Raw genomic sequence first — 27,081 nt, 5'->3', positions numbered from 1 at the left:
ATTGATCAATTTATTGCCATGAAGAATTTAACTGGTTAGAAATGTATTAACCAACAACCAGAGACAGGCACAAACACATCAACAATTATCTTGTTATGAATAACAGATACCTGCTCATCAAATATATCAAAATAAAACAGAAAATACTGATATGAGAAAAATATTTAACACTTCAGGACTTGCTTTACAAACTGATTTTATTGCATTTTAGCCATTCATTAGCCTCAGTATGGGTTGAATTTTGTCGGGTCAGTTGTTATAGCGACAAACTAGACCTGTGCAATTCAAATAAAGTCATTATTTAGTTTATTATTCGAGTAACTATGTGTTTATGGAGGGCCAAAATGCTTAACCTTTTTCCAGGTGCCACACCATTTCTGTGGGCGAGCCTTGGGGAACTCCGTGCAACAGATATAAAGCACTGAGGTAGAAGGGACAGATGAGTATCACTGTTCCGGGCTCCAAGCCAACTTTTTACACTAGTGGCACTGGTGCACCGAATTTTCGTTTAGATGCAATAGCACATAATTTAGATGCACCCAAAAATACATTTTCATTAAATTTCCTAAACACAACATGTAAATGATTGTAAACGGGGAAAAAAAATGTTGTTCACATGTTGTTCTTCATTTAAATCACAGCACACTCAAAAAGAAATTCCAATAATTAAAACATTTTTGTGGGCTACATTTATTTTTTTATTTAGACCTGCTAAAATTGAGGAGCACAGGTGTGACCAATGAAAATGTTAAGTGGCACCTGACACATTTTTGGGCGCACAAGCTACCAGAACTGTTTCACCCCACAGCCCTGGTGTGTTACAAACAACTGGAGGTTGATTATTGTTGTTTGGCCCACTAATTTGTCCTCCTCACTTAACACAGCAGCAGCAGCGGATGTGAAACACGGCTCATGTAGGCGATTTAAGGTATTTTAAAACCCTCAGTGCCCTGACGTAAACCACCCAAAGCTTTTTGTAAAATGTTCAATAGTTGTGAAGCACATTGAGAGCCGAACTCTCTCAGTGCAACTGCTGCTACAATCTTTATATGAAGAAACTCTGATTCAGAATATGGTGAATGGTGTAGAATACACTGGATGACAATTACTTTTAATTATTTAATTAGGACATTTTAGTCAAGGAGAATTGGCTTTTTCATGCCCGAGGAATAACCCTAACACAGAACATAGTTAAACAAAACACAGTTACTGAAAGTAGTCACGACTGTTCAAAAGAGAAAAATAAGTTCCTCAGCCATTGCCAAATAATCAGTGAATGTTTCACTTTCAGTCACTGCTGCTGTTCACAGTTCTCCATAGGCAAAGTCTGATTTCCCTCCTAATCTTAATAAACAAAGGCCTTGTATAAAAGGAATAATGTGAGGCAAAATTAATATAATATTCCATTTCATTTAGATCACACAATCGACTGAGTGTGTCTTCCTCAGCACCACTGAGATAACGTCCAGATCTGCAACAGAGGAGTAATATCCTCAGTGTGTCCCGGGGCCACACCGACCTTTTGCTCTTGATGATCTCATAATAAGTCATTTTTTCACATAGTATATGTATATATATTTGATTATTATAATTATTTTATTTTTTAACATTTAACATTTTATTCCTAAACATTACAGATAATGACAGCTGGAGTAAGGTTATTAATAGTCCTTTATTTTAATCCAAACAACATGGCAACATGTTCACCAGGCTCATAGGTTGTTCGTTCGTTTTCTTCCGCTTTATCCATGCGGGTTGCGGGTGATGTTACCGCTTTTATACCACCTTATTCAAGGTGGAGCGGGGGTTACTGGGGCCAAATCCAGTGACTCTATGGGCGAAGGCCAGGGTACTCCCTGGATGAGTCGCCAGCTCATCGCAGGGCCCTTACTGATGGCAGTGACTGCCACGAAGGTGCCAGCTGCACATCAGGAGCAGTGTTGGGGTTCAGCATCTTGCTCAAGGATGCTTCAGCATGTAGCTCAGTCCCGCCCCGGGGAGCCAGGGATTCGAACCAGCGACCTTCCGCTCTACTGCCGTGCTAACCAGTAAACCACTGGGAAGTGCCAACACTGCCAGCAGCATTAAAATCACTCTAATGGTGACTGGTAAATGGTAAATGTAATCTTGAGTTTTAACCTTAATCAAAGTGCTTCTAACCGTCCTGGACTTTGTACGCCAGCCATCCTCCCCAACCTCCAATTTACAGTTAGTATTCATGTACACAAATCTTGTAGATTATATTTTAGTGACAATTTGACGGACTGCCATGATTCCATGTTGGTAATGACTGTTATTTTTCAGCAGCACAAACTAAAAAATGCAGCGATACAATGTTAAACATTGAACCACCAGAGAGTGACAGCCGGGCTCAGAGAGAGAGGGAGAGCAGCAACAGAAATAAGAAAGCTTTGGCCCTTCATATCAATCTTTCAGCTGTGCTTTTATTAATAAATCCACACTGATGACTGTCACAAAAAGACATCTGCATAAAGTACATCAATACAACACCACTGATCCACAATGCTGATCCAATACAAGTATTTATTTAATTATTTATTTTTTTACTTTGGAGCTGTTGTAACCATCCCCTGGAATCTGTAGTTATTGTATTTCACAGTCTAGCTACCAGGTCATGGGCGTACTGTTTGTTGTCTCATCATCCTCCTTTGGCAGAGATGACAAACCGTACAAAGCTCACTTAAAATGAGTCCATTTTGGGTGAAATTATGTGATCTATAATAGAGGAGGGTGTTTTCGTAGTTGCTTGTTGGCAGCACAGACATGACTGCATTGTCCCCCTTCAATTTTTTACCAGAAAAAGAAGGTCAACAACAGACAGATTTGGCAATGAAATGATCAGCCTTCTCTGCATTACAAAAATATTCCTTCTTTGGAAAACTTTAGCCTTCTTTATAATGGTCGTTCTCTGAGCTCACATGGCTATCTCGTTTATGGTTTATGTGTCCTTGTGCTTGCAGGCAGCTGACATTTGGATGGCAGAGTGGGACTGAACACATTTACATGATCGTGTTCACAGAGATGTTTGGGTTATTCACAGTTTGCAGTCAGTCTCCCCTCCAACAGATAAAGGTGTGAATATGTCGTGTTTGTTGTGTTGTGTGCTGAAGCTAATTAAACCCATGAGGACTGACTTGCTAGATAAATCATCAAACTAAATCATTCCTTGCATTGGAATCTGAATACATGCCCTGTTAAACAAAATGTATGTGACACTGCTAAAGTGGAAATTTTGTCCATTAAATAGCAAGAGATCGGCACCGTGGCGACTCTTTATTGAACCCATGTAATCAGATTGCTTGGTCGTCAGTGTTTCCTGGTCGGCTGATAAGAATGTGACGTGAGGATTTAATGGTGACTTATATGGAATTAGATTTGTGCCAAAAGAAACAAACTAAACTTCTTAAATGTCAAACAAAAACAGGAATTTGAGAGAACATAAAACTCATTTCAAAAATAAAACTTAGAACTCCAATCAAATAATTTGTCAAATAGTGTAAAATATTGGTCTTTTACTCTTCTAATAATGCATTATTTTGTTTACGGTTCCCTCTGCTGGTTTCTCTCCGCTCAGACTTTTGCGCTGACTCTCAGCTTTGCGGTCTCTCTGCAGCTCTTCCTCGTTTGCGCTCCCTGACTTTTTGTTTGCAGTTTTGGCACAAACCTCTCGGGTGGGCGGGCCTTTTCAGCAGAGCGTCCCCATTGGCTAATTAGTAGTTGACTGACACAGCTCAGTACCTATGTGTAGATAGCTAGCGCGCTCAATGACCCAGGCTTTAAAACGGAGAGAAGAAGAGATGACGACGACGACAATGACACTGAAGAACAATATATGTATGTCATAACTACTTACACTTCATTAGTTTTTCTTGTTGTGGGTTGTTACTGTTGTTCTTCATTGTCGTCGTCATCTTCTTCTTCTCTCCGTTTTAAAGCCGGGGTCGTTTAGCGCGCTAGCTACCTACCCATAGGTACTGAGCTGTGTCACTCAAAATCTAATTAGCCAATGGGAACGCTCTGCTGAAAAGGCCCGCCCACCCGAGAGGTTTGTGCCAAAACTGCAAACAAAAAGTCAGGGAGCGCAAACGAGACAGAACTGCAGAGAGACCGCAAAGCTAAGAGTCAGCGCAAAAGTCTGAGTGGAGAGAGACCAGCAGAGGAAAAATAATGCATTATTAGAAGAGTAAAAGACCAATATTTTACACTATTTGACAAATTATTTGATTGCAGTTCTAAGTTTTATTTTTGAAATGAGTTTTATGTTCTCTCAAATTCCTGTTTTTGTTTGACATTTAAGAAGTTTTGTTTGTTTCTTTTGGCACAAATCTAATTCCATAGACTTAGGTTGATTGATGAAACAGAAGATAATGGATTTTACATCCCATTCCTTTACATATAACCCAAAATCTTTCCATAACATTATACTGAGCATATATTTTCCTAACCTTAACCAAAGTGTTTTTGTTGCTTTAACCTAACCACGGACTAGATGTGAACTCTGGATGCTGGTATGACAGTCCTGGATCTGTACGCCCACCTTCCAGCCCGACCTCTAATTCCAAATCAATATCCATGCACACAAATCCTGTAGACTTTATGCCTACATCAATAACTTCTGCTGGATTTTCTGGACAAATTTCTTGGCGACACTGCTTGAAAGGGGGAAATCCCTATCATGCATGACAGCGTTACACAGGTTTTATATCAGAGGTGCCAGCATAGTGATGGTAACTTATCTGCTTCCACCAACGACCCAGATTAGTTCCACAAAGAGAACAACATACACAGAGTGGAGAGGTTAAGTGCATTCCCTCTAAACCAGCCAATCGTATATCCCAACGGCCATGACACCACCAACAAACTTCTTTAGCATAAATTGAAATTTTGGGCTCTGACTTAGCTTAGAGACTTTTCTACCAAAAAATGCTGAAACACTATCTTTGGATGTATTTTTGGTTGGCAAGCCAGTTTATCAGCAACACATCCTCATGACGTGGCTGTAGCAGTGTGTCAGTGACAGGCGAGATACCAAACCTCCTTTGTACGCTCACAGATTGATGTTGGCACTAAAACTTCTTGGTTAGGTCAGGCAAGAAAAACTACCTCATTAGGTTTAGGGAAACAACCTTCCGACTTCCTCATTTGCTGTTGTAATTATTACTATGGCCACTAGAGGTCACCACCTAACAAGAAACATACATTTGTAGTTGTTATACGATCCTTTCACAGTCGACCTTTGCAGCATTCCTGATGAGTACAGGGTTTTTATTGTCTGTTTTATCTTCTACAGCTTAAATGGTTTAAATAAAACAAATAAAATAAAAATCTTGGAAAAGTTTCAAAATGAATTTTAAGAGTTGATATTACAATTTCGAGTTGTTCATTCTCCATAATGCCTTCCTGAAACGGTTTTCTGTAGCATTGTAGCATTAGTGCTTATATTTTGTGCCCATGTACTTTGAGTAAGCAGTTGTGGGTCAAACACGTGCCCGTTATTTACCCACTGTGGTGCCAACACACTCGTGGGGATTTGAAGCAAGATGACACATATTCACCTGTGGGAGGAAGTCTGGTCCGCCCCTCCATTTAGAATATCAGCCCTCCCAGACAGCCAGAAGCCTGAGCGGCTCATCCCCCGCTGCTCACTTCACTGCAACTCAGCTGAATATCTGTGTAGGGTGATATTACACAAATGTTCTTTGAATATTTGACGGGTTGACTCGCAAAAAACCCCAGATATTTCTGATTGTATTCATTTTCCTAAACTGGTGTCGGTTTGTTCATTTTAAGAATGACATTAATCTGTTCATGAAATCTTCCTGTATGTTGACTGACAGATTCATTGTTTGCCACACTTTCAGACATTCTTCTGCTAAAGGCTTCACATGTGCGTAATATCACACAGTACGGACTAAAAACTGGAATAATTATTAACACGGTTAGACATTTTCTCTGTTCTTCTTTGTTAGGTCTTTTTTTGTGTGAGAAGATTAACTTCAGCAGCGCTAATTGCAGCTAATTACATGATTTTCTTTTCTGTAATGTTTCTGTTGAGCACATGCTGGGAAAGAAAAAAGGGGCTCAGTAACAGTGTGGAGGAAGGAGCTGTCGGGAGCTGACCTCACATTGTTTAATAATACACTTCCTGTTGACTATTTATTTGTGATATTGGACTACAGCTGATTTAAAATTGTTACACCTGTCCCTGAGTGAGGACTGAAAGCATTTATGACACCATGTATTACAGTTACAGGGGAAAAAACCTTCTGTTAGAGTGAGATACTGGGATGCTCCAGAGGTCAAACACCAGCACCTTTGTGTCATGACTTGCCCTCGCTGTCTCTCTCTCTGCGTCTCTACTGTCTTCTGTCTAATAAAGACAAATGTTTTTGTAAAATACTGAGATACTAAAAATGAATTCTTCTACTTGGGCAGCTGTCCGTCTCCCTCTCTTGGTGGACTAATCAAACATTTATAATCACTATATCCCAAAATCCTTCATAGAGTCCACAAGCTGAACCAATGGGAATCTGATGTTGCTCAGCGAAGAGCTAAATTTATCATTGTGTTAGCAGAAAAAGTGATAATTTCCTCAAGTTAAGTTCATATCTATTTCTGCAGTCTAGCAACACTGCATGTCAGTTCTTCCTTGATACTTCTCAACCCTGAATCATGGCTAATAGTACTTTTACAGTTCATTTTAAGTCAGCCAGCTGTAGCTCCCAAAAAACCTTCAGCAGGAGTGTTTGTTTGGGACATCATGAGATTCAGTCTTTTACTCTTAAGAGAAAATCTTTCACGTTCTAACAAGATACCCTTCTTGTTAGATTTTCTTTAATTTCAACAAAAGAAAAACAATTCCTTGTTCTGACAAAGGCGTCTCGTTGTTAAAAGCTGCATGTTTTAATAATGACATACTTTGATGTTACTCTGTAGTGCGATATGTCTGTTCTGTGCTGCCGTACTTAATGCATCATCTGTGGCTGCTCAAGATGAATTTGGTAAAAAAAATTAAAATAAAAAATAAAAAAAAATCTTCAGAAATATATAAAACCCACGAACAGCTTTGCTCCACCGAAAGCATTCTGGTTTTGTACCTAACAAAACCATGAAAGGCCGTAATCCAGGCAACAATAGATAAGAAGAGGCTGTTAGAAAGTGTTTACTGGAGCTGTGCTTTCCTGCTATCTGCCAGGAATCTGACCTAAAAAATATTCAAGGACAAGACCAAATATGAAAACGTTGTCATCATCCTCTCATCCCCGGCCTCGTCGGCAGGATGTATACTTATCAGCCAACGTTTCTGCGGGCACAGATATGTCCAAGGTTGACATTTGCTCCGAACGTGGCAAATCTAGTTCACAATCTGTACTTAACCTACTGCAATTTAATGTTAAGTGTCACATTTGATCAAAGTTTCTCTATCGTGTTGACTCAGTGTGAGTTAAAGGTGCAAGGAACCTTGCAGGTTGAAGGAATCGCAAGATAAAGACCTTCCCTGACTGATTAGTTTATGCCCAAACTCACTTTGTTGTCATGACTGAATAAACAAAATAAACAAACTGATCTCACAGGACAACACGATGTCGTACTGTTTTACACCTTTATAGCTTTAAACGGTGTTCCGGGGGAGCTTATTCTCCTCTGAGAACGGCTGGTTTATTCAGTTTTTGCAAAAGATAAATATTTCTGAGTTTGTATACCTCGTCAATATCATACATAATACAGTTCTGAGTGTGAATTCCTTCTACACAGTGCTCCTTTTAAAGCCTGTGCTTTAGGCAGTTTATCTTTTTGGGTGCATATGGATGTTGTATGATGCTGGTTAACTCTCTGTGAGTGTGTGCCAACATGTGCCAAGGCTGCCGCGGTGTTGTTCTGGGTCAGTCTATGAGGTTATCACCGTCAGAAAACACTGGACGGGCTGTGCGTGTTTTGTGGAATAACCGGCTGATTGGTTCAAACTAAAAGACAATAGAATGATCGATGTGTAGGTTGATTCCGCCTCCACCGCCTCCAACATGTGTCTGCCACAGACCGCACACACTCCGCGGTGTGAGTGTGTGTGTGTATGTGTGTCTGTGCGCGCGTCCTCACTCTAGTGCGCATCACCAAGGATCGCGTGAAGGCAGAGGACAGTGGGCGAGCAGCTAAAGTCGCAGCCACGCTCCTCTCCACTCCATGTTTTGCCCTGCCCTTGTGCGCTCTGCTCGCCGTGCAGCGTGCGTCCCCGCTGCATTCCGCTCCTCCTCACACTGACACGATCACAGGCTACTGCTGCTGCTGCTGAGGCTGAGGCTGAAGCTGAGGCTGCTGCTCACTGTCTGTGTGTGCGGGAGAAGTTGTTGGCACAGGGAGCACCAGGGAGCAACTCGTCTTCTCTTCTTTGACAACAAACGGGATCTGTTCAAGGCGGGAGCGGTCGGGTTCTGTGTTTTTTTTTAATTTCTTCATCTCGAGGAGGAAGATACCGAAGCTTTTTTTTTTTTTTTTCATATATATATATATAATTTTTTATTATTATTATTATTGCAATGAGGTGGACGTACCAGAATCTAAAGTGAGGACTGGGAAGTGCTTTCTCATTTTCTTTTTTTCCCCTCCAGTGTTTAACGAACATCTGACAGAGAAGACCCTCTGAACCAGCAGCTCTCTGGATTTCTTCGTTTTTTATTATTCTTATTTTTTTTTTCAAATTTGTATTATTTCTTGCCGGAGCCCGTGTTTCTCCCGTCAAACCACTGTCAAGAGGGTATTTCACTGATGTATGCGATGTGGAGACTGCAACTCGCCTTATGTACTGTGTCGGTGCTGCTGTCCCTGTCGTCCGGCGAAAGCAAAGCGCGGAGCTGTAGCGAGGTGAGGCAAGCTTACAACGTTAAAGGATTCAGCCTCGTCAATGTGCCTCATCAGGAGATATCAGGTAGGCGAAATCGACATATCAGAAGCGCGCGTCACCACGTGTCATGTCTTGTTCCCCCCCCCCCCCCCTTTCCTCCTCCTCCTCATCCTCCTCCTCTTCCTCCTTAGATTAAACAATCTTGGTGAGGGTGGCCACACACGACCCGAACTATGTGATCCACCTCGAACCTCTGAGCCTTTCAGTCGCCAGTCATCCCCCAAAAGTCTGTTTCTGACAGAGCCTTTGTGTTTAGATTTGAATCTGTGCAGCAGCAGGAAGTATGTAGATGAATCACAAGTGGTGTCATGCAGTATAGTGCAACAATATTTATGCATATATGTGTCTGTGTTTTATTATTATTATTTTTTTTGTTATCTGTGTAAAGGTCAGAAAGATCCTCTCCATCTTAACATCGTGAGCTGCGTTTCATTCATTACCTTCCCTCCCCTGTGAGGACAGCTAAAATGATGCACCTCTGCAAAAGCAATACTCATTATGCTCTCCAAAAAATAGAATAAAAAAGAAGATAAAAAAAAATAAAAAAAAATAACACCCCAGCATGTAGTTTCAGTATTTGCTTCAGGTTTATAGATGTGACATTTTAGAGACTGGCACAGGCACTTAATCCACAGTGTCACCCTCACCTGTTTCAACCTTTTTTTCTTTTTTTTTAACCGTTAAAGATAACTGTTCCTCTCCTCCAAGAGTCAACTTGTCCACAGTCCACAGGTCAAAAAATTCCATAGGCAACCTATTTACCAGCCCACAGATCCCTCTGTGTCAGTCCCCACGGTTTGAGATTGCTCATCAGCAGAGCTGGCGCAAATGGAGACCGTGACAGACGGACTTCAACGGTGGCACCGGAGGACATGTTCTCAAGAAAAGTGGCTGCAAAACCTGTTGCTCACATTCAACAGAAGATCACGGGGCCTGTTGTGTTGTATTTGGCTAAATGGTGAACGCTGTTTACCAGTAGGGGGCTGTATGCGCTCAGCACGAATCACTCCTTATGCTGTGTGTTATCTTTCTTTCTTTCTTTCTCCCCCCCCCCTTCTTTTCAGTGTTCCTCAAGGCTACAGCTTAGGTTTTAATTCATGCTCTTTGGTACAGCAGAGATATGGGGTTTTATTATCTCTTGTGTGGTGGTAATCACATTTATGGTCAAAGCAGGAAAGGAGATTAGTCAGTAAACATAGTGTGCTTCATGAGAGGGAAGAGGGAGAGTAGCAGTAGGGGCCTGGAGTTAATCCCTCTATTGCCTCTGACAGACAAAATAGAGATAGTGTATTGGTAATTGGCAGTGTCAGGCAGTAATGATCATAGAGCCGCCTTATTTGCCTTTAACACGGTTTTGGCCAGACGGGAATGTGATCATTTTGTTACTGATTGTTCTGTGTGTGAGGGACTACACCTTATCTCAGTTTTATCTAAGAATTATTATTCTGTGTGGCAAATTTAGAAAGCGAGCGCCCTTACCGACCAATCAAACCTTTTTTAATAAAAAAATAAAAAAATGCTTCTTATAATGATCGGCTACAATGCAGACAAAGGTCGTGAAATATGCAAACGCAAAATGAAAAACTTTCCACACTGCCTCAGCAGCAACATGTCGTCCATGCAGCAGGTAGTCGGTTTCAGCAGAGAGCTCGAATGAAAAAACTCCAGACGCTGCAATTGGAATAATTAATGTGCCGCGTCTATTCTTTAAAACCCTTGCATGATACGCTTTTAAAAGCAGTGCGACAGTGCCGCTACTCTATTATTTTAATTTCATTAGCTGTTTCCGAAATGACAGAGCACCGGAAGCCGGCAGACATGCTGGCTTCTGATGTTGCCTGGTGGTTTCTTCAGTGCTGTAAAGTGATTGAACATAGCTTTGTTCTAATTTTTTAGTGTTTGACAGTAGCTGTGGTTCAGGATTTCTTATAGAGCTGCATTGATAAAATGCCTAATCAGTTAGTTGTCAATTATCAAATTCATCACCAAATATTTTTATAATTTGTTGTAATTATCATTGTTTTTTTTTGTTTTTAAGAATATCATTCCAGCTTCTTAAATGTGAGTATTTCTTGCTTTCTCTACTCCTCAATGACAGTTAACTGAATATCTTTGGGTTGTGCACAAAACAAGACATTTTCACCATTTTCTGACATTTTCTAGAACAAACAATTTAGGAGTAGACTGATTACCAGATGATCAGGGCTGATGTTCAGCATATTTCCCAGTGCAGGTATTTTTGATTTTTGCGTCGATTACCGATAAAATGAGTGAGTTTAAACACTACTTTGACTCTGATGCATCATGCTGTATCCTTTCTCTGTCTGTAGTCACTCAAAGTCCCGCCCACAACACTATCCAATTGGTTACACATCATAAGTGATAGCCTATCAACACTGAATAATCTGTATCTGCAAAATAAGTAGTAACCAAAGTTATCACATACATATTAATGATAGATATTTAGTTATATTATTAAGTATGAAATTGCAGAACATGGAAATACTAAAGCAGCTCACAACTGTACTGGAATACAGTACTCTAATGACTTGCAGTTAGTTACATTATGTCACTGGTTTTACTAAGCTTTGACGCTGAGGTTTTTATTTTTACTTCTAATATATATCGGTTCCAATTATTGGTTTTCGGTCTCCTTGATTACTAATAATCTGTGTTGGCAGCGTCTACTAAAGTCGACCCCTACAAACAACTAATCGTTTGATCAGGAAAATAATCGTGAAATTAGCTAATAATGAGAATGATCGTTAGTTTCAGCCCTGAACTCTTATGTTTGTCTTCTGATTCAGTCAGACGTTTGCACATATCTGGTAATGAAACACGGGTCATTCCACTTTTTATGATTGTCCGGTTTATATTTGAATTGTGTATTCAGTATTATGTGATTATTGTTTTGGTTTCTGAGACAGAATCTTGGACTTCAGTTGAGCAGCTGTTTTTACTTTATTTAACAGTTTGTTTAGGATCGAGACTCATGAAGCGGTCCGGTATTTGACCACAGTGCTTTTGTTGGCCTCCACCTGCCTGGTTCCATTCACCGTAGGAGGATCAGATCGTGTCAGATAACATTTTAGAAATTATTTGGAAATATCTGGAACATGCTTTAACTTGTATTACTTTTATTTGATTGAAGTCCTCAGCATTTATTCTTCCGTCTTGGTTTAACACCCCCTGTGCTGAAAACATCCGCAAGTTAAAGATGAAGACAGCAGTCTGTTGGCCACATTATAGATCAAGACGTTTTTTGGAGCTGTGAGCACATCCTAATTAGAAGTCATGTACACAGCCTGTACACTAAGTGTAATTGGATTTTGTTGTCTCCAAATAACCTTTGCATAAACACAGCAGAAGTTAGATATAGGCCTCAGGAGATGGGATCGTCGAAAGCGCTCAATTATGCCTAATTAGCTATGCTAATACAGACGTGTGGTAAGATGCATGAGCAACGTTAGCACTCATCCCTCCATCATTTGCTGTGTCATGCTACTGCTCTGCCCCTAAATACAAAACACACAGGTTTAATACTTGTGCAGAGGTGGCTACCTCAGGTTGTGAGCTTGCATTTGCATAAGCTAATTGTTTTGACAGCTCTCTGCCACTGACGAGCCGGGCGACATTACTTAAGAGGGGGCAAACACAGATATGTTTATATAAATCTCAGTAGGCTGAATCCAGATTTTACCTTCAATCAAACATAAATCTGAAATGCTATTTATCCACAAAAAATCAATCTTTCTGTTTGTTTGATTTTGTTAGTTTGGAGTTTCTGTCTTTACATTTTCATCATAAACACATTCACACAGCTACTGTCTAAATTCTGTAGACGATCCATTAGTGAAATATTACAGCGGCGTTTGAATGGGTCTCATGGGCTCCAGAGTCATAAAACTTATTCTGAACATAAAGAACCTGGTAAAGCATCAGAGCAGAACCCTTAAATTGATGTTTCAAAGATTACACCTGGAGGCTTGCTCATGACTGTGTGAAAATTGCTATTTTTTTCATCTAAATCTGTGCAGTTGTGGAATGGTATTTTTTTGCACATTTTCATCTCAATATGTTTTTTGTTTCAGTGACAAAGTGTGGGGCTCATAATAACCTCTCATAATTACAAATGTTACGACGGTGGAAAGAAAACATTAAGTGCACGGTCGAAGACGGCCGGACTTTCGTTTGTGGTTTTGCCATTAAGAGATGTAATGCATGGTGAGTGGTGCAGCACTGCTGTCATACTGTGCCTGGCAAATAATTATCATACACAGTTTTATTCTGAAATTTAAATAACTGTTTGGCACCGACGCACAGACAGTGTAATAGAGAGCGTTTGCTGGCTCGGCTAGAGGTCAACCATACTGCCCACTTCAGTGATTAAGGAGCGCTGCTTTCTCTCTTTTTCTGCCTGAGGACTCTTGAACAGCATCTTAGGGCGCGGGAGTGGAGGAAGGTATGGATGCCACTCAGGAAAATCCTTTTAGCTTTTGACTAGTTTTCACACAGTTAGAGATCTCTCCGAAGAGTGCTGTTGAGACAGACTACTGCATATGAATCTGGTGGACGGCTTCATTCAGCTCCAGCAGGTTTAGCTTGTGATTCCTCGGCTCTCGTGTCGTCAGTGTACCATCGCCCGCCCGCCTGCCTGCCTGGTGTGTCAGACAGCTGACAGCCAACAATGCAGCCTGTCTGAGAGGATCACCCCTGTGTGCATGTGTCAGACGTTAGTTATAGTGTCACACACACAATGCAGCTTGATTGTCAGCCCTTTGTTCATAAACACAACGGCTTCAGTCGGGCCCTGTCAGGGAGCTCTTTCTCCCAGGCCTTGCTGTTAATATCAACATCTACTTACATGGAGCGGTTGGGATCCTCATGGGTGGACTCTGCTCTTTGCTACGGCTTTGAAACAAAATCACTTGATGTGCTGCAGATCCTATGAACGCAGTGCCCGAGTCTTATATTTCCTTTCTCCGGAATAGCAGTTACCTCTGGGGTTCATCCGCAGCAACTTTTAAAGAATATTATTTGAATTCTCTTAACAGAACAGCTATTAGCTGTTACACAATCCGGCATAATTTTGTGCTCGTGTGGATTCCTGATGCTTCAGCTCGCTCTGTTTATCTCTGATCTGTTCTTGGCTGTTTGCAGGTTTGTAAGATGCACGCAGTTTCCCAATTCCCTTAAACGCAACGCTGATATCAGAGATGTTTGCTGTTTGTACTTAAATGAATGTTTGGACCCAAGTGAACCTTCTCTATACAGCACAGTTAATATTGCAAACACTTTCTCGACACCAACAGCACCGTAGCTCTTAAAATAAACCATCTCACAGCACTTATTAATGCCTGGATGTAAGATTCTCACGAGGCTGCTGAATATGTACTTCATCTGAGCTTAAAGGGGCACTATGTTGTTTTTAGAGAAAAAATTCAAACTCCGAATTTTAATATTTACGATATTAATAAGGTAATAATACAAATGCTGAAATATGTATTTCTTCTATAGCTGAGGAAAATAAGCTCCACAGAACACTATTTGAAGCCAGAAAGGTGGCAGGGTCCGCCACATATACACAATGTAAAACAATATGAAATCTTGTTGTCGTTTAAGGTCAGTTTGTTTATTCAGTTTTTTTAGGCATAAAAAGTCAGTCAGTGAAGATCCTCTGATTGAAATTTATTTTCCTGTAACATGCTTCTTTAAAAAAACAAAATCTTGTAATCATATGCATTTTTTAAGCAGGTTGAAGCCCACGCTGTTTCATAGTACATACGTGTTTCAAAGCCTTTAGTTGTTTGAAATTGAAAACAATGATAGAATTGATTCATGATTAAAGGAAAAAAAAAAATACATCCTTTTATTTCCATGTTCCCTTAAGATTCCACTTCACGGATCACCATCTCAGTTTTGAAGCTGTTTGGCGTTACTGTACAAACTGTCTGTCTCATCACTTCTGTCGGGAATTTTAGATGACATAATTTATCACGGAAAATGTGGCGACACCCTTCACTTGTCACATTTCTGCATACTGTCACAAAAAGTCTGTAATCAACAGTCTGTTTGTTGCACTGATCTATATTTGATTCGCTGTACATGTAGGGCAGGTATGCAAGATGAATCTGCGGGGTAATTTTAGATGTGTTCGCAGCCAGATGTTTAATCACTAAATAATGGAAAGACATGAGACCTTTAGTGAAAGTGTGGGAATACCACTCTAAAAGCCCTAGCCTAGCAAATATCCATATAAAAATTCTGCGGGGCATTTTTTCCAAAAGCCCATTAAGATGCTCTTGGCTCTGCCAAATTGGAAATAAGTCTCTCGCCAGCCTGTATACATCTTCAGAGAGAACGGTTAATGAGATGTGAGGGAGATTAGGCTGTGTGTGTGTTTGAGCGTGTGTGCGTCTCTGTGTGTGTTTGTGTGTGAGAGTTTAGCCTCACTTCCCCCCGTCTCTCTCTTGCTTTGCATCTCTGTTGTGGTAGAAAATGACAAAAGTGTTTGGTTTTCATCAGACGAGACAGATTGTGTGCATGACACCCTCAAATGTGTTTGTGAATCCTTCAGCCGTACTTCTCCACCTTTTGTCAGATTTGCTGAGGGAGGGTATTTGACAGTTGTCATGACCTGAAGGATGTGTCAACCCGCTGCAGGCGTTCATGCCTGAAATGCATATGGTCTGCAAGCTTCCTGGAAGCCTTCCTTAGCACCATGTATGGAGTTTTCTGAGTAGTGTGAAAAGCCTCCTGTGAGCATAGGAGACTGCTGTAGCACTTTTTCCAGTTTTCAATCAAGTGCTGGCTTAAATCAGTAATGGAGGGTGGGATTAACAATTTCTACCCCCTCAAATCTTGAAAAGAACTCGAAAATAACAGAAAGAAGATAAAAAAAACGTTAAAGGATGGAAGTGATTAAATACTTAGGGATTAGAGGTGAGATCATAGCAAATACACAAGTTTACTCAGTAAAAGAGAGCATATGGGCATCCTTGACTAACCATGTGTCGAAATCCTTGAGTGAGAACTATGAGAGGTGAGAGGAGCTCTGGGACACAAGCAGGGAGTCAAACAGCACGTTATCCATCTGAATTTGAGGGATTAGTGATCTCTATTGTTGCACGCTGCCTTCTGTACTCATTTTTTCTACAAAAAGAGGATCCAACTTTGCTTTTCTCTTGTTAGTACATTAAAGAAAGAGAAATGGCCACAGGAGGTAGCAGAAGGAAAAGCAGCATGTGGTATTCCTCCACCAGGAATTTGTTTCCCCGAGGATTTCTCTATCAGTGGGGTGAGGGTGGTGCAGGAACGCTGTTGACGGTGGTGTGGGTCACACTGTTACATCATTGTTTACATGTGGAAGTAGCGGGTTGTTTAAAGGGGTTACAGGGCAGCTTTCCTTCTAATCTCTACGTCGGGGAGACCCTTAGGATTGACCTAAAGCCATATAAAAACATACTGTTTACTACACAGACAAGACTAATCACTTCTTCTGTTTTCACTTCTAGCCAAGAGTGTGTGTGTGGTTTTCCTTCTCTACAAGTCATTGCGTATGTCAGAGAACCAAAGCGTTCTGTTGTGTTTATTGCTACGGTCTCTCTTTTTGCCCACGGGGCCGTTTAGCCTCTGGAGGGTAGTCTCTGAATAGGAGTCCCTAAGCTTGACACCAATGATAAGGCTCAGAGAGATGCGAGCCGCGCAGCGCTTTGGGAAAACCCGTGCCATATCGAGGTGTCAAGGATGCAAATACATCGTCACACTGGGGACTTTTTATTTTTGTTTTTCAGACACGGACATGTACACATGGCTGAGGTGATTTGCTAAATGCGCCACCCCTCAGAGGCTTGGAAGTAAACAAGCATTAAGCGCAGATAAACATAATGTGCCAAAATTGTCATGGAAACCTCAGATGCTGTCAACAGATGCAGACAGCGGCGGTGGCAACGCCATTACAGATTTGACAATGACAGCGTTGTTGTGTTGAAGCCACATAGACAGTGCTCTCTGTGGTGGTCTAACTGAAGGGAAACCGCTGGCGGTTTTTGATGCATCAACATCAATATAACATGCAGACGTTTTTTTAAGTACAAAGAAATCCACAGAAGGTACATCAATGGACCAACTTTTAGGCCTGTGAACATCATTCAGGTCTCTAAATATAGTTGTACTTTTGTCGCTGAATTCTTGTAACTGGAAATTAAATAATTAGACACTAAAACGTTTAATTATTTTGCCAGTACATGAAAGCAAAAATTGAAAAGAGGTTTACTTTTATGGAAGGTCATGCCTTCAAAATGAATGTCTTCATTGAATCCCTTGCAAAGTCCAAAAGGCTGTGCACACGAGTGGCTCGCAATACTTTGAGTTCCCCAAGCACCTGAAGTCTGTAGCTCTCAGACTCTCTTAATCTTGGCAGCCATTTCAGATTTCATCTTAGTCTTTAGACAAAGAAATAATTAGTTTGAGTCATATTTAATCCCTCAGAGTTTTACATTTGTATCAATTTTGCATAACCGTCACGTGTCATATTGTTTTATTTGTAGCTCATCATTGCCTCGACAACGTCAGCCGCCATTCATTCCAGCTGAAAACATAAAGCATTAAGAAAAAAAAAGAGGTCACGAATACATTCTTCAAGTTTAAAAACATTTATCTGAAACAGCTGAGTGGCGTCATTTCTGTAAACTCTGCCGACTGCCCAAACAGATGTTTTATGTTGGAAATGTTTTCACTGCCAGATTTGTTGCCCTGTTGAGGATTTCATCACCAGGGTCATATACGTGGAATTCACTCAGCGCCAGTAGGAATAAAGGAAAAGTTTGGTTGGTTGACACCTTTTTAAGGTTTCTGGGCAAAGAATTGAGCTCCATGGCACAGAGGAGAGGCTCAATCAGGCATATAATAAGGCTATTAATGGCCACCCAGGGTGGAAAAATCCTAAACTCAAGGTGTGTCTTTTTTTTCAACCGGCATTTTAAAAAAAACTCATTGCCGGCGAAGAAAGCAGATAACGTTGCTGGTAGAGAGAAAAAAAAAACAGAAAGGTGAGGCAAACCAGTGTGTGTGCAGTAATGTACACAGCTAAAGCAACACTATGTACTGTAGGCAAATTAGTAAAGCAATTCTAAGGAAAGAAAGCTGTAGAATTTACCTTTTGAGTCTCATTATCAGGGCAACAAATAGCTTCATCCCCCCACTGGCACCTATTTGATTTGGTTTGATCTTAACATGGGATTTATTTTTTATTTTTTGTTATTTTCTTTTCTTTTCAATCTTTAAGTAATTTTCAAATTTTTGACAGAACACAACCAAAGCAGAGAAGCACAATGTGGGGGTGCACCAGTAAGATATTGTCCAATGTTCATCATTGTCCATATATATTCACTTCTTCACTTATACAAACAGTCAATTTCTCCCATTTTCTGAGCAACATTTTTTGTTTTTAAATACTACAATATGCCACCAGGCATTTCCTTTAATGCATTTTTTTTTTTGTGATTGAGTCATTTAATTCTACCCTCAGTCGATTCTGGTCCCCAGTTTGTAGTGCCTTCCTTCTTTTCCAGAGAAAATCTATTAAATCTGTCCTCCAGACCAAATGAATATCTGTGTCACTGACTTGTACTCTGTGACCCGAAGTGCAAAAGTAATGTCACATTGCCTCCAATCTGGGCAGCACCCCACCTAGAAAGTGAAATCAGCTTATGGCTGAGTGGATAGGTGTGTTTCACTCTTCTTGACTGCAATAGTCTCAAGAAATCTTGTTACTACGGAATCTCTCTGGTGGTCATCCGCAAGTGTTTTAGATGCACGGGGGCTCTTGATTTGAATGCATTTGCAAGAAAATGGGCTAAAGCTGGTGTTCAAACCTAAGCTAACTCTTGGAGGCAAAGCGCAGTATTTACCGAAGTTGTGCAACCAGGGAACTTTTGCTCAAGATGAGTAATTTCAGTTTCACAGTGAGCTTAACAAGAGACTTCCTCCTGCGTCTCTAAAGTGAATTGATGATAATGGCTCACCGAGTAACAAGACAACAGAAAACCACGCTGCCAACCTTATAATGCTCTGGAAAGATCACAGATTTGCTCTAAATTGTGTTTTCAAAGATCAGTAGTTGTTAACCAGAACAAGACATGCAAGGAGAGCATGTTGTTCCAGTTATAAATTAGGAAATTTATACCGATTACATGAGTTCATGACCCAGTTTAGTATGATCTCGTTTGCGGCTTTGAGGTGGAGAGACTAATTGGAGATCTTTATTATTTTTATGTTAATTCAAAAATGTAGAGGGCTGGTCTTCACCCCGGGTCACATTTTCGGGCTTTAATTATAACATTAAATAATAGGCTTTGCAGGGAAATGCCTCGAGGGGACATAATGACACTCCCGCATGTGTCAGGGGCCTGAACTATGTTCCTTTACCCTGTGCTGCCTCATTTGCTTCTGACTCCGGTATAGGAACTGTGTTCCTCTTTATTCAGTGATCTCTGAGAGCCAAAGTTACACTGATGTTAATGGGCTTTATGATGATTGATTACTGCAAAAATTAAGTGTATATTAAAACTCTGACGGCACAATATTAGAGAGATAAAGGCAAAGAGGTTTTGCAATTGAGATGAAATGTTTCTTTAGCTGCTGCCAAAAATTCAGTTTGCTTGAAAAATGTTTGTACTGTTTCATCACAGTCGCTTTTAATGCTTTAGCTCTGTATAACTAGATGGTTATGCTGCTGCATATTGTATTTTTTTTTAATAGAATTTGCTTTTAATGAAGCATACTGGTCGTACGACTTGGAAGAGTTGTACAGAATGACATCCGTATTCATCTGGAACTGGAGACGTACAGCGGGGGAGAACCAACAGATCATTTAAATCACCTTTTCTCAGAGCTGCCACGAGAGCAGAGCAGTCTTCCACAAAAAGATATCTAGGCTCACACCACTGACTTGAATGGGGCCACGTAGTGCATCTCAAGGGAGCCTTGCCATCATGACAAATGTGACAAGCTCATATAACCTTAATGCCAGGAGAGGACCAGTCTGAAGTCCTATCATTGTGAGAATGGTGATGAGGTCTGAGAAAGAATATCTCCTGCCTTCATAGTTTTATTAATTCAAGGCCTGTTAGAAAAGGCTCTTCAAACATTTTGGGAAGGCTTGTTGAGATCGATGGGCTGATGAGCGTATGTCCAGTGTTTACATCTTTTGGACCCTTGAATTTTTCGTGTGTCAAATTAAACATCTGCCATTGTGACGCTTCCTGGCACATCCTTGTTCTTTGGCTCCTGGAGGGTGCTAGAATTTGAAAAGAAGCCAGCCTCATCTCCTGCTCCCAGAACCCCGCTGTTTCCTGTCCCCTGTGTAAGCTGCCGGTAAATGAGTGGGCTGGTCATCTCACACCCTGGGGCTCTACCTCGGGCTCTTCAGACCACCAGCTGTTGTGTTTAGGACTGAGTCATGCACCAGTTGGCATGATGAATTCAGAGCACAAGTGCGAGGCATTAACCTCACCGTATGTCTCCTCCTCCTCCCTCCTGGCCTTTAATACGAAGCAAGTGTGATGAGCTGAGACCAAATACAGTGGTGTCATAGTCTTACCAAACAGATTGAAGGTAAGGTTTAGCTTTATTGCTCAACTATTCGCCACTGATTAATCACAATCAAGAATTAATTTGATCAAGTTCACATGTTCACAGTTGGCGTGAAAGAAATTGTGAGTCCCAGACACTGGTTTCTTACTCTGACATTCCCCCGATTTCCATACAGTTGGGATAACTAGTGATCACAGACTGTCATGCAAGCTTAATTATTTTCACAAACACTGGGAGTTTCTTCTATTTGCAGTGTGCTGCTTTCAGACCACAGGACTGTTTGGATCACTAACAGGATGCAGTGGTAGTGAGCGGGATTAAAGTAGTTTTATGCTACATTATCCCTTGAAAAATATTACGTTACAGCCAACATGAATTAGATGACTTATGAAATCATTCTGTATTTTGCTTTTTTGCTGTAATTGTTGTGCTGATTCTATTTATTTTTTCTTTAATCACGAAACAAAACTTGATCCATCAAACTTAAGTTTTATGATGATTGATGACTTCAGTTGCTCAAGGCAAGCTGGGCTTTCCCCAGTTGGCAAAGTGAATGTTGTAATGTTACGTTTCTGCAAACCACAGATATGTGGCTATAAACCTTTACATTTCTTCATGTTGCCAATTTATGTTACTTTAGGTTCAGATTTATGTTTTATGTTATGACTGTGCTGTGCTTGTGATCTGGCTAGGTTCAGATGCAAAAATAATTTGTTTAGGGTTAGGAAAGGATCGTGTTTTGGCTTGAAATATTGTTTGTTTTTTTGTTGCCACTAACAAGGCTGGAAATTGTCCTTAGGCCTCATGAAAAATATTAAGTGGTGTCTCGCTTCGAAATGGTGAAACACTGTGGTCCCTCGTCAAAATGATTCAGTGTTTTTTTTCACAAACAGATGTTAAAACACAGTCTCAACCTCTGGACGCTATTCCAGCCAAACACCTGCCTGCCTCGCAATATGACAGTAAGGTCAATAACATGTAAAGTGAATGTGATGGCACAAGCATTGTAAAAATTTTGTCCACTAGTTAGTTAATCAATCACAGATCGTGTCCTTCTCCCGGACAAATAATAAGCATACAATTCTACAATGGGGCACCAAATATACAAATATACTTGGTCGGTAGTTAATACACCTGGGCGATGTAAAGTCTGTGTGGGAAATGCTGAGTTGTTTGCAGGAACATTAACTGCCAACATTTGGTCCTGGTGACTGGGCTGGCCGGACCATGTACTTGATTAAACTTGTAATACTGTTAAAGGTTGTACATGGTTCAATTTATATGGCTGGCAGTTAATCTGCCAACATATAAAAGCTAAGTCGACAGGAGAGGTCACAACTTTTGTCAATGTCAGAGTCAGAGTGCGAGGCAGTGTATTTCCTGGAAGCCGGTGTTGATCTGTACATACTGAAACATCAGTTTAAAAGATTTATGTTCTAACTTTGTCCCAGCACATAGTTCTCGGATGACAGTTGCAGGGGAGTTGAAGATATTGCCTAATGTAATGACGTGTTGGAGGTTTGAGTTCCTTCATCGGCTCACTGTGGCTCATCTCACTATTCCTCCCAGCTTGATTATCCAAACTCATTCACCACATTTTTATTCAGAGGATTCAAAGTGAAAATACTTTGACACGTCCTTGGCCGTGCAGAAACACTCACATTCTGAAATAAATCTTGAGTGTGTTGATAGAATATGAGGGCAGTCATCTTTTTCTTTGTCTTCTTGACCCAATGATTTGGAAGGCTCCAGTGTGTTTTTTCGTATAAGAATGAGTAAGGCACTAAGAGTCTTGTATTTTCATTTCATCTATTTGATGTCTTCCAAAAAAACACTGGGCATTATGAATTCTGCTTGATCAGTTTGACCATTCACAGTAGAAGGGGGGTGCAGGATCAGCAATTTCAGCATTATTTTATTATATTTAACAGATGGTTCATAGATATTTAGTTTTTTATGTTTGTTCAGTGTATGATTCTAACATCCCTCTTTCCTCATGTTTAACTGAAGCTCCGATCAAGGAAATGTACATTAAATTAATCATTAAATACTTCAGAAAGAAGTCAAAGACAGAATTCCCCATACGGTGAAATAGTCATGTATCAAACTCCGGAATAAGATACCACATGTTTCAGTCAAGCTGGCTCAGTTTTCACAAAATATAGATTTTTTTCCCCCTCTGAGTCCCTCAGTTTGATATGACTGGGACCACATATCTTTTGAATCAAGGTAGAATGAGGGTAAATACAAGTTTTAACCAGCCAGAGATTCTTGTAATTCAGAAACGCCTCATGAGCCCTGTGTGTAACACCCCTTCCCATGGGTGTGATTTGGAAATTCATACGCCATTATTTTCTTATTTCCACATACAAGGGTCCACTCCAGACTCTGGCTTAAATTCTGTTTGGAAAATTGGTCACAGGCATTACCCATGACAGATGCATGAAGCTATACAGTGTATCAGTGCTGCGCTTTAATAGACTGCATGCATGAGTGGAGGCAGTAGCCACGAGCTCCACTGAAGTGCTTGGCGTGTACGATGACTTACCTTTGACATTTACAACAGGAGTATCCAAGCCAGTAGCACGCATTTTAGCTTCAGACACAAGGTGTAAAGTCAAGGAAGGGCAGAAATGCTCAGTAAAGCGTTAATGCATATGAAATTGAGTTAAAATTAGTGAAGGTGCAGAATTAAGGTGTCAGGTGGGTGGGAAGTGTTTAAAACTCCGACCTGTAAAAGGAGTGGGTGCAGCAGGTGTTGTGCTTATCAGGTTTCAAAGAGCATTTGAAGTTGGCTGACTGCAATTAATGAAAAACCTGCTTGGGATCTGATTTTAGACTTAGAAATAAGGCTCCAAGTGACTTTTTGATAAATGTTTCACATCATTGCAGAACCACTTGACTGGGGTTGTCTCAAAACTGAAAGGTGAATTACGCATTTGTGTGATCAGTTTTTGAATTGTGAGTAGCAGTCATGTCAATATAAAAAGTTGCGACTGAGAGGCAGATATCTATACTATATCAGATTTTTCACTTACTAATAGGAAAGTGACAGAAAACTTCTGACTGATCCAATTCAGTATTTCCCAACCTGACATAATTCACTCATCTGATACCAGACTTATGTCACCGATCCACTTGCAGGTCCAGATTCCATAGTCAGCATCTTTAAAACATACCGCTGGTGCTAACAACAGTGGAGCTGATACCTGAGGATTCTTACGCTATGCAAGCCTCGATATTAAAACTTGCCCACATGCTCGGGGCAAGACAACTTTATGTTCGGGCGAGTAGACGGAATCTTACAGTCATCCAATCAGTCAAGTGAAAAAGAAATGTGATGTACACTGTATCACTGAAGCAGAGCTTTCCAGCAGAGAAGCCCTCCGAGTCTGTCTCACAAACAAGTGTTGAACTGAAGTTAAATGGTTTGATTTTGATTTTATGGTGACGATCTGATCTAATGTCGACAACATTGTGTTTGACCTGGCTTTGCTAATGTTAAACATCTTTGGAACTCTGCATGTTAGAGACCTACTCTTTTGCATGGAAGCTAACAGTGGCATCCAACGAGGATGGACCATTGTGAGAATGGTGATGAGGTCTGAGAAAGAATATCTCCTGCCTTCATAGTTTTATTAATTCAAGGCCTGTTAGAAAAGGCTCTTCAAACATTTTGGGAAGCCTTGTTGAGATCGATGGGCTGATGAGCGTATGTCCAGTGTTTACATCTTTTCGTGTTTACACCATTCTTTACATCCAACGAGGGTTGTATTTGTAATGCATTTATTGAACGTGCATTCACAGTGTCTTTTTGTAAGAGAATTTGTAAAAGAAATCCACAGTGAAAACTCTGATAAGTCCAATGATAAATTCAACACTGAAAACTATCAGCAAAAGTAATATTCAAACAGTAACTTTAACTTCACAATCCTGTTAGCAGTGTTTCCTCCAGGATTTTTTTCAGCAGCGGGGGCAGGCTCCCCGGGGAGCCGTGGCGACATAAACAAATGACACTTGACTGCAGATTTTACTTTTTACCGTTTTTACCATTTTATTGAATGGCTGGCATTGAAAAGGGCTTTTTAAAGGCTGGATGTAAAAATTAAAAATAATAACAAAAATACAACAATAAAATAAAAAAACAATAAATAATAATTTCTTGATGGGGCTGTAGAATCAGTGGGAAAGATTGCACCCAGGCTCAGAACAATGATTTTTTCTGGGTTTTGAGAAATATTTGAACAAGCTCATCTGAAAATGCAGACAGCAATTACATCATGGCGTGTATATATTTGCTTAATGCTATCAATTAGTTTACTCACGTTAGCGACACTGAGTTGAGTTGGCACCGGGCCCAATTAATTAAGCTACCGATATGTTACGTAACCTTAGCTGGCCATCAATATTTTGCGAATGTCTATTGAACTTATAAAATCTATTATAAGTTTTCTTAAGCTAACAAGTCTACCTTTTCTCCGGTGAGTCGTTGCCCTATTTTCAAGATGACACTCCTCTGACTCTCCAACCTGGTGCCTGGGTGCTTGGCGTGATGTCACTTTCAAGGCCGCGCTCTCGCGAGTAATTAACATTGATAAGTTCTTGGGGGGGATCTACTCCAAAGAGTAGATACTGAGCAAGATAGTGATCTAGTTTACCTCAGCACTCGCGACACCTGACCCAGTGCAGGACTCTGCTGTGAAGGTGGAGATATGATGCAGCGGTGGTGTATTTGTGACAATTTAAAAAAAAAAATAAAAAAAGAAATTTGAAGGAGCGGCGGCTAGGATTTAGGAGTGGCGGCCCGCCACTCCTAAATGTAGAATGTAGAGGAAACACTGCTGTTAGAATTCACTAACTGGGACATCTTTGAGGATGACTTGAATAACAGGATCAATACTTCTACATTAATGTCTGCATATGTATGACAATACCAAATTTGATGAAGTGTTCTGTTGTCATTGCAAAATGCTTTGGACTCTCATATCACCAATGCAGCAGGACAGAGATACACATTTAAAGAAATGTCTTCAATCTATAGTCGGCTGCCTGAACAATTGATTGTTGGTTAATCATTAAATATATATGAAATACATGTATGCCAGGATTTGGAGTAAAAAGAACAGATAAAGTAACCACCAAGTTACTTGAACAATATACAGAGTAATGACTTATTATTAATTGCAGAGTTCCCACCTGTGGTGATTTATCAACTGGCCAAAGGAATCCAACCTATACTGAGGCTGCTAAACGGCTACAATGTAATTATATCAGTTTGCACTTAATTTATTTTTGTATTTAGTAAATTTTAACCAGATACTTTTAGATGTATTTGTGCAAATGTCTTATTGTTGGTTGATTAATGATTAATAATTATTCTCCCTGCTGCAATGTTGACGTCTACTATGTAACAGTTATTATTTAAATAGAGAAATAATATTGTTCACTCATTGTGCGTGTCAACAGCCTGGTATCCTGGTAAATTAGTATAAGCTTTTCTTTTCGCACATCTTTAAATCATGGTCTGGGTTTCATGTCTATTATTTGAGATATTGCCTTTGTTATATTTCCAACTCCTCAGTAGTAGCTCTTCATTTAGCCAAACTTGATTTTTTACTACAGAACCTGGCTGGTGCAATTCTGTCATTGTGCGAAATGGGATGCCTCCAGCACTCCTCATCTTTGGGGAAATTCAGCCAAAGATGTTTGAAAGAAAATAGAGAAATGAAAAAAACAACAGTCTTTGCCCTTTGGGAATTCAACCCAAACAAAACACCTGCCCTCTGAAACAATGTGTTGCCACGCAGTAAAAAAATACCTCTGCAATTACAGACATACTGTGAATATGATTTACATTTTCTTAATGTAAATATTTTCTACCTGACATGCTGTCAGTTTATACTGATGGAAACCAGAGTTGTAAACAAAACAGTCTGCACATTGTCTTTTACATGCAAAGTGTGTTTATTTACAGCGATACTGCTGTCATGTTTCAAGCACACAGGCTGTTCATCAGGCTGAAGGGGGGACAGATTTGACTTCCGAATGGCAAGTGTGACATGAAATTATGAACCTGAAGCATTAAGCCTTACCTAGCTGCTTCACACTCACACTGCGAACGGTATATTTATCTATCCATTACTGTCACTCAATTTTCCAACTCTGGAAGTTAACGGAAAGTTAGAAAATCTTTTAGCCGTCTCCAAGTGTGGTAACATATGGTTGGAGCGATTGTGGGAATTATCTGTGTCATCTTCTTTGGACATATTCAATTTGGGTCTCAGGCCCCAGTGGAAATAGTTGAAAGTGGGTGATTTGGGTGATGGAGAGGAGATCCAGATGGCAGAGCAGCGCCAAGATCAATCGAGCTTGATGCATTTTTCCCACTTCAACATGCAGACAGATGTGATTTAACACAGTAATTGGGTTTGCTTCAAGTTGGTGGATTTCTGTTGACAAGTAATAACACCTCAGAGAAACAAGTGCAGAAAACCCCAGAGCCTAAATTATTTCATTTCACCCTAACAATAACTCTTCTTGTTTAAGGTTTTGACTAAATATTACAC

The 27,081-nt window shown here is 40.3% G+C and overlaps 1 protein-coding gene across 2 annotated transcripts in view; it reads left to right on the top strand.

Moving 5' to 3' along the window:
• The first annotated feature begins 8,087 nt into the window (after positions 1–8,087).
• Positions 8,088–27,081, top strand: part of gpc6a (glypican 6a) — a 179,905-nt gene continuing 160,911 nt past the window's right edge. For both annotated transcript variants that reach the window (XM_030414720.1, XM_030414719.1), the window contains exon 1: positions 8,088–8,944. In XM_030414720.1, the coding sequence (XP_030270580.1) occupies positions 8,785–8,944 (160 nt within the window). In that variant the 5' untranslated portion in view covers positions 8,088–8,784. The remainder of the gene's footprint in view (positions 8,945–27,081) is intronic.

The sequence above is a fragment of the Sparus aurata genome, chromosome 4 (genome assembly GCF_900880675.1).
Source record: "Sparus aurata chromosome 4, fSpaAur1.1, whole genome shotgun sequence".
Lineage (NCBI taxonomy): Eukaryota > Metazoa > Chordata > Actinopteri > Spariformes > Sparidae > Sparus > Sparus aurata.
The sequence above is the reverse complement of the archived record's forward strand: the minus strand, read 5'-3'. Positions and strand labels throughout refer to the sequence as shown.